Source organism: Coffea eugenioides, chromosome 8, assembly GCF_003713205.1.
Source record: "Coffea eugenioides isolate CCC68of chromosome 8, Ceug_1.0, whole genome shotgun sequence".
In the NCBI taxonomy this organism is placed as follows: domain Eukaryota; kingdom Viridiplantae; phylum Streptophyta; class Magnoliopsida; order Gentianales; family Rubiaceae; genus Coffea; species Coffea eugenioides.
The window spans coordinates 40,992,013-41,005,661 of NC_040042.1; the positions used below are offsets into that span (position 1 = coordinate 40,992,013).

General features: G+C 35.4%; 1 protein-coding gene across 4 annotated transcripts; it reads right to left on the minus strand.

The window, feature by feature from the left end:
- Window positions 1-3,803: 3,803 nt before the first annotated feature.
- LOC113779903 (RNA polymerase sigma factor sigC) lies at window positions 3,804-10,150 on the minus strand. 4 transcript variants are annotated; one of them, XM_027325680.1, is made up of 7 exons: window positions 9,912-10,150; window positions 7,970-8,130; window positions 7,274-7,846; window positions 6,960-7,190; window positions 5,385-5,525; window positions 5,082-5,282; window positions 3,804-4,357 (listed from the first exon to the last, which is right to left on the minus strand). In XM_027325680.1, the coding sequence occupies exons 1-7, from the start codon at window positions 9,997-9,999 to the stop codon at window positions 4,076-4,078; spliced, it is 1,677 nt and encodes a 558-aa protein (XP_027181481.1). In that variant the 5' UTR covers window positions 10,000-10,150; the 3' UTR covers window positions 3,804-4,075. The 4 variants fall into 4 exon arrangements, with proteins under 4 accessions (XP_027181481.1, XP_027181480.1, XP_027181482.1 ...); XM_027325679.1 differs by having other exon boundaries at window positions 9,598-9,999; XM_027325681.1 differs by lacking the exon at window positions 9,912-10,150 and adding an exon at window positions 9,079-9,591.
- Window positions 10,151-13,649: the final 3,499 nt, after the last annotated feature.

The following is a 13,649-nucleotide window of genomic DNA, read 5'->3' on the forward strand; positions in this document are numbered from 1 at the left end:
GCCCCTACAGTTGGTTTTGCGGGTTTAGTTTTCAAAAACATGTGTATTGACTAACCTAAATCACTTATTAGCATTGAATAGGAGTTCAAAAATTCAAAAGCAGAAATGAATAACAATGTAGACTAGTGCACCTAAAGCTTATTTGGTCCAAAACAAACTCTCTTTCATGTCTGTGGTCCAAATTTGAAGAGCAAATCTCTTAGGCTTTTACACTAACACCAAATGGCATTTAGCTCTAACGAGTGAAAACCAAATCTTCCAGCAAATAAAGTGCCTATATCCCATTGGCAACCATTGTTGACTTTGGCATCCTACATTTCATAGGGTAACAAAACGGACGAAAGGTATGTGACTTTGTAAATAAAAATTTATTCCAGTGTAAGGTTGCCATCACTTTCAATTTTTTTATCAACCAACATTGAAACCTTCCAAAACAAAACCAGTGACTAGATAATGACCATTCGCCAAATGATTGGATCATGAACATTTCTTTCTACTTGGTGACTTGACAAAGTCACAAAACCAATTGGTTATGAGTGAAGTGACTCAACATCTTATATAATATATATGGTTGGAAATCCTTAGAATATCAATGTGGGATATACAACTAACACCCCCTCGCAAATGTGACTTGACAAATAGGCTTAAGCCGATAAAGAAAGACCCAAGTCACGGGTGAAATAAATGGGTAACAAACAAACCCAAATCCTTGCTCTGGTACCACGTTAAATAATTTGGACTTTCATCTCAAAATCAATTGGGTATGAATGGAGTGGTCCAACATCTTTATATATATATATATATATATATAACTGGAAATTCTTGGAATATCAATATGGGATATACAACTAACAAGGATTATCTAAAGAAAAGAAAAGAAAAAGCAGAAAAAACATGGTTGATTATCTAAAGAGGATGGCCCGCATGAAACTTGTACAAATTGGACAAGGTAAAAGCTTACTTCAAAGATTTTGATGGCACCTGCAGATATATTATCCTAATGTATCTTTATTTTTCCCAACTCTTCTCCCTAAAATTCTATTTCTCTAAACGGAATGTAGTATTTTCTTCTTAGTTGGATCTACACCAAGTAATGCATTGAAATCTGTCCAGCAGAGAAGGACTTTTGATCTAGTTTCTGAGTTTTTGGAGAAAGTGAAGAAAAGCTACTCTTTCTTTAAATAATTAATTAATGTTTTAATTGTTTGAGGCCGTATGGAGTGGGCCGGCCTGAATTTTAGCACGAACTTAGCTGGAAACGGTTTATTATGGGATTCATGAAGGTGTACACGTACTAATGAAAACAAAAATGTGTACTTTGTTTTGGACCACTGATTCTACACAGATCCGATTGTGACCATTATCCCCCTCCGATCAATTATTTGTCATCATGCAATTATCCAAGAAGAAAGTAGACAATTATTCATGCTCTACGAGACCGGATAAGTTTGGACACTTATTGTTTGGATTGTGATGTTCTACAGAAAAATTTTTACGTTTCTGAGTTATCTTTTTACCTCACATATATTAAATTATTATAGTATATATATATTTTTTATAAAAAATCCTAAAAATAGCAATCCAAACGGGTCAGGATTTCTCATTTCATCTAAAATAATTATTTTAAATTTGATTAGTATAGGATTATTCATCAAATAATACGAGGGTAATTCTTACATGAATTTGTTGACAACAGATGGGGATGCATGCTAATAAATTCGTAAATTACAGCCCCATCCCCTAAATCCCAGAAAGTACACGCCAAAAGATCTCACATCAATGGCCATTTCTTGGAGACAATCGCCAAATCTGCATGGTCCTCCTTTTCCTCATTTCCTATGTACTTTAATATACTAAATTTAAAACCCAAGTCCAACTTTATTTTTAAGAGGATAAGGTTCTATCCAACCACGAAACTTTTAGGCCCTTAAAACATCTCCACTACTATATAAATAGTTGCCATGAAAAGTTGCATGTCTTAGCATATTTATAGTGGTACATAATAAACTTATAGATACTTAAAGATAATCTACGCATTGACACGGATAGTGTAATGTAAGTGTTTTTAAGAATTTGCACAAAGGTCTGTCTAACGAATACTTACCAGACATTCATTAAAATAGGGTTCAGGTATTAATATCTCGACCAATCAAAATTAAATAGAAAAAGTGTATAAAAAGTAAGACGATAGATAGTTGTTACGAGTATGTACCTTTACGTAATATATTGATTGAGAACGATTTAGGTGTACAAATAAATGCCCATTTAACTTCTGTCGGGAAAATACTAATTTGAAATTTTGACAGCACACAAAATCTTTTTTTCTTGCTGTTTCTAGTACTGCATAGAATGCTTGAGATTCAATAGCCATTGCATCTTCTAGTAGTTGATAGGAGCGTGGTGGTGTTACTTGTCAGATACTAGGAGGTTGAATCTTGGCACATTTACAACCAATACTGCAAACTTCACCTGTCACCCCAAATAATTGTACTAGTGTCACTAATTGCTTTGTCTACCTTGTTTCCATGTCTTAATTGTTCCTCCACGTACTACCTTTACATTCACTGATTAAATGCACCTGCAACCGTTTGCAATTGACTTTGCAATTTGTGATTCTTTTTTCTCACGTAATTGATCAATTGGAGTTGATTTGATGTATCACTGCTATTAATAGAAGGCAAAATGAATAAAACTAATCATGCAAGTATATATATTAAAGAGAATGATGTTACTCAAGTTCAATAACTTAAGCAATCAAGACTAGAAAGAAATTTAGATTTCTTAATTTCATATTGGCAACCTTTCTAAGTTCCTCGGATTCTGCATCTTTTTGGAAAGAATGTACCGAGAAATTCAAGGGATTAAAGAAATACTTCTTGATTGCATATAAGGTCTCAATGATGATTGTTGTTACTTGTTAGGTCCTCCAAACATAGATAAGTGCATGTGAAGTTGACGTCAAGTTTCCTCCTTGAGGCCTCCACTTTTTACGACTAAAATCCTGCAGGACTACTGCTCAAGGAACTGAAGGTCATGGGAACAAACAAGTTCCAAGGGCATGTCATGTAAGTTAGGGAATCAACAACACCCAAATGAACAATCATTTCTAGGGTACCCCAGAAAGAAGGGAAGATCATTCTTTCCTTTCCTTTTTCAGGGGAACATTGATCAAAGCTAAGAACCAAAGATCATGTGATGTACTCAGTATAAACTCGCCTTGGATCAAGATTTTGTTATATTCAATGTCTTAATATGTATATATAAATGTCATATGAAGATTTAGTATTACTTTACATTAATGTTTAGATTATCAAGACGAAGAATTGAATAAATAGGTGTATGTCAAGATGCATTGCACAACGAAAATTCAGCATTCAAGTGGAGAAAGGAAAATGAGCAGCAATATCAGTTTCTGTCTGGTTTTTAAGAGGCAATGACATTAAAATACACTACGTTAACACAGAATGTTCCAAGATGGGGCTAAGCCAATTTTGGAGCCTGCTAAATTTTACTAATGCATATTTCCTGGCCAACAGCTTCATGCCCCATTTCACAAACCAAGGTTCAAACCTGGTTGCTAGGATTGAGGCAAGGAGGGATTATGGAGGAAGGGGGGGTGGGAGAGGAAAAAAGAAAAAGCCTAAATCTTGTTGATTCCTGAAGAATTGTACGTATCAGTTATAGCAGGAAGCATACTGTCACAAATGCTGAAGGAAATACTAAGGCAAGCCTATTGATACACAAGATAGAGAATAAACAAGTTAGAATAGGGGGGAGAAAACTCGCAGTTTCGGGCTAAGAGAGATGAAAAACAATAGTAGTAACAAAAAGCAGGGGAAGTGTGTCTGTAATATTCATGTACAAGACAAACTACACAGAAATTGCTCAATTTTGGCAACTGCTCTTGGAAGTTGGAATACACCAACCAAAGATCACTTGATGAGGAAGAAACATCCCCTTAATCTTTTCAGTGCAGTTCTAATGGCTGACCAGCTTGACAAAGTTGACAGGAATCAAGTGACTAAATGCCAAACTTGTTGGCTCATAAAATAGCGTACTTTAGACATAACTGCAGCTACATATACATATATTGACTTAAATCTTGAAAGACATCCTTTTTTCTTAGTTTTGTCAGCGCTCTTCTTTCTATTTTTCTTACCCACTCTTTGCTTACAGAATACAGCCTCCCAATCTCCTCAAGTGACTTCCTTTGATGAGATCTAAGCCCAAACCTTAGGACTAATACTTGCCTTTCCCGTGGCTCTAAGTCTTTCATAAGGCCATACATGTCTTGTAGCATGTGCTGTCTCACCACTGTTTCTTCTGGGCTTCTCATTGATGTATCAGATATGAGTTCCTGCACCAAGAGTTCCAAGGCCATTAAGCTCATAAGCCTGTGTAGGGGAACTTTGGGGAAAAAAAAAAACTCTTGTGGACTATAGAAGACAAACAGGCGCATCACTCTCTAGTTAATTCCAGCCTATGGATAAAATTGTTATAATAACCAAAACATCTAAGATGCTATTCATTTATGAAAATTTCAAGAAGCATGCTGAAGAAAGTTGCCTAAATTAATCAGATCATCCTTGCTTTCCTCTGTAAGAAACCTACATAATATATCTACACACACACACACACACACACACAAAATATATATATATATATATATTATAATTTTAGTATCTGGCTTTTTACAACAGAAAAACCACAAAAAGTGATTTTATGTTTTTATACATAGTTTCAGTCCAGGAAATTCACCCAAGATATGGTGTCCTAAAAAAAAGTTGTTTTGTTTCTTCTCCTCAGGAGTACCCAAAAAGCATAGGGACTTCCTTGTCTGTCTGATGACACTACTAAACAAGATGTTTAGATACCCCCCCCCCCCCCAAAAAACGAAAAAAAAAAAAAAATCCCCAACAGGATCCCTCAGACAACCATTTTCCGACAGCCAAGCCAAGTGGCACTGTTTCTGATGAGACTAAGCAAACAGCTACTAAATTAAAAACCCGTCATAAATGTAATCTAAACAAATATAATCATCAAGAAGGAAGATTCTATAAAATAGAGAATGCCATACGTACTAAAAGTTTTGCACTGCTAGAGTCTCCCACTTTCTGATCGATCGAACCAACAATCCTGAGGCATTTGCTGACTGACATAATTTTAGCAGTAGAGAGACCAGTGAACTTTGCAATTTCATTAACATCCGGATATTTTCCATGGCTGTTCTTCAGGGCCTTTCGAGCTTTCTGTATTTGACTTATTGCCTTGCTCAATGATGACTGCATGAAGATCAGAATTAAAGAAGTGGAAACTCAGGTTTCTTTCTCCTTGTATGGACTTTTAAAAGAAGAGACGATCTCAAGAAAATTAAAATCACATACAGGAATTCTAATTCCTCTTGCATGTTGTGCTACCACCATTGAGATTGATTTCCTTATCCAATACTGGACGTAGGTTGAGAACTTGTATCCCCGTGTGTGATCAAATCTTTGAGCTCCTTGCAGGACACCAAGATTTCCAGCCTGACAAATATGGTTAAAACCTAGAAAATCAATCTTCATAAACAGAATAAGATTTAAATGAGAATAAAATTAATAGGACCAGATGCAGTTTCTCTCCAAACTATTGACAACTTTTCTCCTCCTCATTCCTGACTACTGTGTCTAGAATTAAACTGTTGGAAACAAATGCCTGCCAGAAGAAATGCTTGACTAAATGTCATTAAGGGGAAGGAACTACTTCCCTTTTGGTGTCCTGTCAATCTAATTATTCTTCCTATTTTCACACCAAATGCAAGACAAACATTTTTCATCACTGAAAGACAATTGCAATTTAATTCCATCGACCACATGAGTAGACAATTAAACTAACAGGCAGACTTGCTTGGGTTCTTTTGGGACATGGAATGAGGTTTTGATAGGATTGTGATCTGGCAATATCACATGTTTAATTCACTTTTGTACATGGATCACTTATCCTATTTTATTTCCTCAACCATGCATGAATTGAGTCATGCTCCATTGGAAGGGGATTATTATCTCTTCTCTTGGCCGGAGCTACCTATTTATAATCCTATAGAACCAAACATGAGACTCATTCAAAAAGAAGAGACAACCGGCATAACCCTCAGACAACTGAGCCTTAAGATGTCTTAATTCCCTCAATCCACTCCACAAGTCAATTCAACCCTAAAAGCATTTTTACTCTGAACAAAATCAACCTTGACAGGCACATCTCAGAGCAATGTTGGACTCGGTTGAGTTGTTACCTAACTATTTATAAAAACTGAGCTCGAAAAGTGAGCAGAGTGCCAAGGAGAAAAACTTGGTTCAGATTGGAAGCACCGAAAACCAAGCATATAGCAATTCAATCATATTTTCTTATGTCTTGAGTAGGGCATTTTCAATAGCTTGCCATATTCTAATTTGAAACTTTATATCACAATGGCAACAATTAAGTTTACATGAGAACATATGGGACACCAAATGTTTAAGTATATTGACTTTTCAGAATAAAAGACATAAAATTGTGATCTCAAATGCATGTCAATTCATCACCAACAGAACTTTTAATTTGGACAGGCTTGGCAATCTGGTTGGTCCATCTACACATAAGAGATCATGAAACTCAGTCACGGTTGTGTCATTAGAAACTTGTAAGATTTATTGGCTAATTAAGTGAATTTACCAATTAGATTAATACCAAACATAAATTGAATCAGATTCTCATTTGCTCATGATAACTAAAATAGAGACAGTTTCTACCAGATGGTTGAACACATTTCACGCTTTTGAAAATTAAGTGGAGTTTGAAGAACCTACTTTGGCCAGGCTGGATTAATTTTTTGTCACAAGCTATCTCATGACGATCGTTAGACTAACACTTTAATGAAAGCAATAAAGAAGAGTGGGAACAACCAAAACATAGCTGAACACAGTAAACTCCATATTACCAACCTGAACTAAATCTTCAAAGGCAACTCCCAGTCCCCTGTAATTTCTAGCAATGTATAAAACTAAAGAACGTGTGCTTCTTAGAAGCTCATCCCTACAATACCAACCAAACTGCAGATGTTGCTGCAACACCTGTTTATTAACTTGAGCAGCTTCTGCCCAGTTACTCATGCCAACTACCTGTCCAGTGTTCTCTTCAACTATTGTCCTGATTCTTTCAAGCTCAGAAACTAACTGCATGTCAAAAATATTGCCCTCAGCCTGTGTGAAATATGAGAAGCAGAAATTAGTTATTCAGTGAAAGACAACAAAACCACCTTAACACCTTGAGACATTTCTGCCTCAGTTCGAGCAATTTTCAGGCTTCTACTTCTAGAATCGGATGATTTCCTCCCAGGAGAAAATTTAACCTGTTGAGCATCCTCTAGCGTACTTGAGTACTTTTCCTGCATAAATTTACCATTTCCTTTATCCAATGGCCTCTTTCTTCTTGATTTTCTTTTTTCTTTCTTTACAGAGTGAGCAACCTTCTTACCCACAACATCTTCCACTGGGCAATTTATTTGAGATGCTTCAACAGGCTTAGTTGGTTCGTCAGACAGATCATATAAGGTTGAGGGCTTAAGCATCCTACATAGACAGGTCTGGAATAACTCCAGAGCCCCAAGTCTTTCCAATTGCACCAGAATATCTTCTTCCAACCTTAGGACCCCTGAATCTGCAATTGTCTCCTCCAACACATCAAGATTTTTCATCAGTAAACCAAAATGTAATGCTTTAGTATTCCGTAAACTTGCAAGATATATTGAATTGTCATTCTCTCTCGAGCTTGAGATATCATTGTGAACCATATTGCATGAACCATGGTAGGACCATCTGCTAACTGCATCCTGGATGAACAGTTACACATAAGCATCGCATGTTAAAGTCGGGAGACGGGGAAAAGAATGGTGAATATGAAACTTGAGTATATTACGCTGAGAACTCAGCAATTATTGAAAAGGGAAAGAAACCTCCATGTCTTCTGTTTCTGAGTTATCATTCTCACGGGCTTGTGTGGCTGACGAACACATCTTGACTCTCATTGGATCACTTAACCAGGTTGTAGTATCGCCGTAGGCAACAGAAAAGGAAGACATTTTTGCTGAGTCATAAACAGCCTCCCAGCCTTTAACTGCACCATTTCAAGAGTAGGTGAACTATTTAACAATTTCTGCAATGGGACAGAGTTATAAAAGAAAACAAGAACAAGTAAAATTTCATGCAAGCTAAACACAACTAGGCTAGAAATCCACCTGAAAGAATAACAAACATAGATGATAAAACAACACATGCAAATACTTAAAACAAGAAATCGCACATGATTTCCTGTCAAGATGAACATTTTATGATTATATGTCGACAGCAACTACTACAAATTCAATTTCCCAAGAGCTTGTGAAAAGACTAAAAATTCATCAGTAAAACGGTGTAAAACTCCAAAGGTACTTATAAAATAACTAACAAGATACTGTTTCCCAACAAATTATGCGTAGCCTTAGAAGCATAAGATTGACCAATATCAATCACCAGATACGTTCGGTTCCCTTCAAAATATTGTCCACCTATGAAACTATGAGTCTTGACTGTGGACATCCAGAAATTATGATGATAGGAAAAGTGAGAAAATAATTGCTATTAAAAGACATGAAAATGAAAAGGAATCCTTCTTATTTTTCAAAGAACTAATAGGATAACATTACAGAGAAACAAATTGCAGTCAACTTGATACAACTGGGGCCCTACTTTTTCCCCCCTTTTAAATGTTACTTTTCGCTCCTCGAATACTTAAGACAAAAACGTTGCCGATATTGTAATTCAAAAGGGGTACTGGTTTGATAGTGAAGTTAGTAAGGTGACATTGGAACTATTACTTGCTGTTGCAAGGCTGCTTCCCGCTTCGCTCATGAAAGATTTTTTTCCCACAAAAAGCAAGATACTTGTCCAAAGGTAATGTTAATTGCACAGCAACTGATAAGAAGGGAAACAGTTTTAACAACTAATAGGAAGCAAACAATGATCAATATGTTATACAATAAAATATCCAATGCCTCAAAAAACTGTAGTAATGGAAGTATGCTACCTTAAAGAATTTCAGTGCACACAAATGGCATGAAGGTCCTATAGGAAACTATTTACGAATAAAGAGCACGATCCCGCCATATTAATCTTCTAGGGCCTGAACTGCTCAAATTTCTCCCCTGAACTATTTGTGTCTTCGCTACAACCAGAATAGTCCTAAGAATGATCAAAGGCGCTTACTTGAAACCTACACCCTCTTCCAGGCCCATCACACTTACAAGGAACACAAAAAACAAGACTTGCTATATCCGGTATAAAACTGGACCTTCAAGCAAATTATCTAGCTGCCTCCCATTCTGTTCTTGGATCCTTCTTATTTGCAGGTCATTTGCAACAAATTATCTCTGTGATATACGTCAAACCACATCAAATGCCAGACTAATCTTGCAGCACCCGACCTTCTCTAACAATTGTATTTTGTCGCAACCACTCCCCAGTCCCCGAGCACCTAAGCGACACTACAATTGTTTTGAGATTACTTTATCAGCAATAAGAATTTTGGTGGAAATTGCAAGCTTACCTACTCTAAATCTGCAATAAGGACGCAATAAACTCGCTGAATAAAACACCTTTTCTCCTTTACTATCTTGCACCAAGGACAATAGATTACTAAAAATGGCAAACTTTTTGTGCATAGGAAAAACCCTTATTCCCAGTTTTTCACAGGAGCAATCCAGAATACTAGTCGACGTGATACTCAGCTCCATGAATAACCAGTTTCAGAATAGACCCTTTATCACTAAGAGCAGGTAAGTGCTACTACAAGAAGCAAATGGAAAAACAGGAAAAAAAAATACTCATGTTTTCTATGCAGCCAAAGTTAAAAGAACCCACGTGAACTTGAGGAGGGCCAAGATGATGTCTTGGTGGAAAAGGAAAGCTGGATTGAGAAACCCCATTTCGGAGTCAGCCTAAAACCCATACCACAAGTGTACTCGAATCCCAGAAAGAAGGAGAATGGTGCCCATTAAATCTCATGGCGGTTGGAGCTTGGAAGTTAAGGTGAGAGTCGGTGGATGCACGTTGCACAAGTCGTGTCAGCTCTCAGCCACTGGTTCCCCATCTCAAGCCAGAGGTCAAGAGGTTCGAGTCTGAGCTTTGAATATCTCCCGAGCACTTTTTTCAGTTTTTAACCCCTTGGGACTTCACGAGATTCTACCACACTAACAATGGGTTTAGAGTTGAAAGATAAATAAATTACTCCATACTTGAATCGGCTTCGTTTTGACAAGAGTTTCTTTAAACAGTATTTTATGTCTAATAAACTTTCAAACTCTGCCCGAAATTGGTTTGATTAATATTAAATTAAATTTTATAAGTAAAAAATTTTAAGTTACTTAGCTCAATTCGAATTGTAAAAATTCGTTTAAACTCGATTCGACGAATAAATAAATCAAGTTTGGTTTGACTAATATTAAATTAAATTTTATATGCAAAAATTTCAGGTTATTTAGCTCAATTTGAATTATAAAAACTCGTTTAAACTCGATTTGATAAATAAATAAGTCAGGAAGGATTAAATAAAATTTTAAATTTGTCAAGATGATCAACTGAGTTGGCCTAGCCGTAAGTAGAAACTAGAATTCTAACCTTATTCACCTATATATACTGCAATATTTCCCAACCAAAGCTTAAAATGGTTAGTGAGAAACTTTGCAAATCTTACCTTTGACATCAAAGGGACCATCCAATGTGCTTTAGAAAAATCAATAGCTGCCTTAACTGATTCTTATTTCCTAATTGGAAGATAGATCAGCGTCAACTGTGATGCCTTTGATTTTTGTCCCTGCAGGTAAACATATATTTTTCATGTTACTACTTGAAAATAATTGGCATGAAAATAGTACTGTTGGCTGAGTACTTCCTTTCCCAAAAAAACCAAGGAAGCTAAGGGTGCAGCCAGCAGAAATCTCTCATTGTTGAACTTTTCACCAAATGGAGCCAAACTTGCTGAAAAGAATATAGAAGCATGGGGAATAACTTATTTGAGAATCCACCTGGATTTAGCCCAAAGTAGAGATCTTGCATTCAAGGATAAGTATCACTGCATCCTAGCCCAACTTAAACGGCGCCATGCAGCCAGCCTTGGACTAATACCTTTCAAATCTATAAGTCTTCTCCACACTTTTTGTTGGACTTCTATCGGTTGTGGGCGCCAATCCTAACAAGTCCATGGGCTGTTTACGTGCAAGCCCTTTGCAAACTTTCATGTCTCCCTTGCTAAAAATGAAAGAGTAAATTTTATGTACACTGAGAGTGTGGATACAATATTTCGATTAGATGCACGATATATATGTAAAATTTGAATTTTAAATCTAAATTTGGATTATATATCATGCATCCAATAAATAATAAAAGTGTATATATAGTATCCAATAATAAAAGTGTATATACAGTCAGTGTATAAAAGATTAATTCAAAATAAAAATCTGAAGATTTAAAGATTTTAGATTCCTTTAAATCTTCGGATTTTAAGAAATCTAAAAAATATATATATATATTATATATATATATCCCCTCTCTTCTTTCCCCTTTGTATATTTTCCTGACAGTGAATATATACTATTATCGTTAGATTCATGACACGTACGTAAAAGTTAAAATTTTAAATTTAAATTTTGTATAACTATCATTCATCTAAAATAAATAGTGTATATACTCTCAATGTAGTAAAGATTAATTCTATATATATTGTAGTAATTTAATTTATATGAGATAAAAAATAATTAAAAATATAAATAAAAAAAAATTTTGGAAGAAAAATGAAATCCAAACAAGGCCCAAGCCGCCGGTCCGGTTGTGGTTTGTGGTTGTGGTTGTGGATAAGCATAAACGTGAGATGGGTAAAGTGAAAGCAAAAGCAAAGCCAGGAAGAAGAACAAAAGAAGAGTCAAAATCATGAGGATCTCAGGACCCCCAGTGGGCCCCCACTCAAACCCAAGCCATATCCGAAAACTCTACTCCACGCGTTGACACGTCGCCCTCACGCTCATTAAACAGGGTACCGATGCGGGGCAGCAGCAGCTGAATATGCCACCAACCACGTGTACCCACCCATTGACTATGGTGCTCCCCTTGCACGTGACCGGATGCCACGTCGGATCCGTACGGATATTTTTCTAGGTCGCCCAAAACCAAAGGATCATGTGTCTTTTCATCTTTTGTTTGTTATGCCGTAATAACTTTTTTTTTTTTTCTCGGAAACGATTGATGAATTTTATAAATGAACGGGACTTTATAATACTTGAGCACCAGCTCAACCAGCTATACAAAGTGTATCATGACATTTAACAAGTAATAAAAGTTCTCTCCTCATCTACAATTATGCTTAGAGCATAAAGTCTAATTCGATTACATAGTTATGTCGTAATAACAACTTTGGTCCTTTTTGTTCTTCAAGATTTGTGGTCAGTGGGTGCTTCATAAGCATTAGTGGTTCTAACTGTATTTCAGATTTGTTTGTCTTGGTTTTTATGATTTTTTAGATTCAGATAGTAATTTTGGTTGTTTGATCTTTCTCACCAAATGGTACGGTGAAATTAATCTTTTTCAATTGTTTCGTTAATTTACTTTTTTATGTTTTTTTTTTTACTTTCTTCTGTACCTTCACACAAATCAAATTAAAAATATTCAGGTGCTATACTTTTTTATGGAATGGTTTTGTGCTTTGACCAACAAAATTACATTTATGCAAGAATCCTTTTGTACGATAGCATGGTTCAAACTTGTGTTTGTGAACATATACACGCCTTTAATTATTATTGCATGAACTACTTTAATCTTTATCTATGATTATAGGAATTAATTGTCTGCATCCTGTAAGTGTATATGTTATCACTATTATATATGTTCATAAGCATATGTGTGTATATCTTAAAATTTAAATTTTATGTATTTATCACGCATCTAATTACGATAATATATACACTCAAAGTGTATATAAAATTAAATGAAACATTCATTCTTTCAAAAAAGTTGCCCCATTTTAATTAATCAGAATTCATTTTTTAGCATACTGTCAGTATATATAAAAAATTTACTTATAAGAATATAATTGATCTTTTTATGAACCAACAGTATATAAATAAATTATCATGCTTGAAAAAAATGCATCATTTTTCACGTTGGAGCTTGCAAAATTGCTATTATATCCGCTTTAAACTTTCATGTTCAAATCGGATCACTCGTCACCTCAACCATAGCATGAGATGGTAACATGTTTGAGTAGGGTGAGGAAAAGTGTACGACAATTAAATCAACTTTTAGTCAAGCAGCACAAAGGAACAGGAATTACTTTTTGCAACTTGGCATTTTGCTTAAGAGTGTGATAATAATATGTTTAAGGTTGTTGTTTATTAATTGGCTATCAAGATTTAGTGGTTGTGTCGAATCGCTTTAGAGGTATTTCTTTTGACTTTAAGTTTTAAGGATAATGCAATTCATTTTTTTTAACTGCGTGAATAAAAATTTGAATTAATTTTTTATGCATTAACAATCTACAAATTATTATTGCTGGATACATGATAATTAATCTGAATTGAAATTTAAAATCTAAAGTTTGGATATTTGTTA

What these genes read in the sequence shown, in the direction of transcription:
- LOC113779903 (XM_027325679.1), bottom strand. Translation starts at nt 9,784, where the DNA reads ATGGAGCTGAGTATCACGTCGACTAGTATTCTGGATTGCTCCTGTGAA. An exon ending in CCTTTGAAGATTTAGTTCAG is followed by an intron (nt 5,526 to 6,959) that starts GTTGGTAATATG and finishes CATATTTGTCAG; the next exon opens with GCTGGAAATCTTGGTGTCCT. An exon ending in CAAGAGGAATTAGAATTCCT is followed by an intron (nt 5,283 to 5,384) that starts GTATGTGATTTT and finishes ATCTTCATGCAG; the next exon opens with TCATCATTGAGCAAGGCAAT.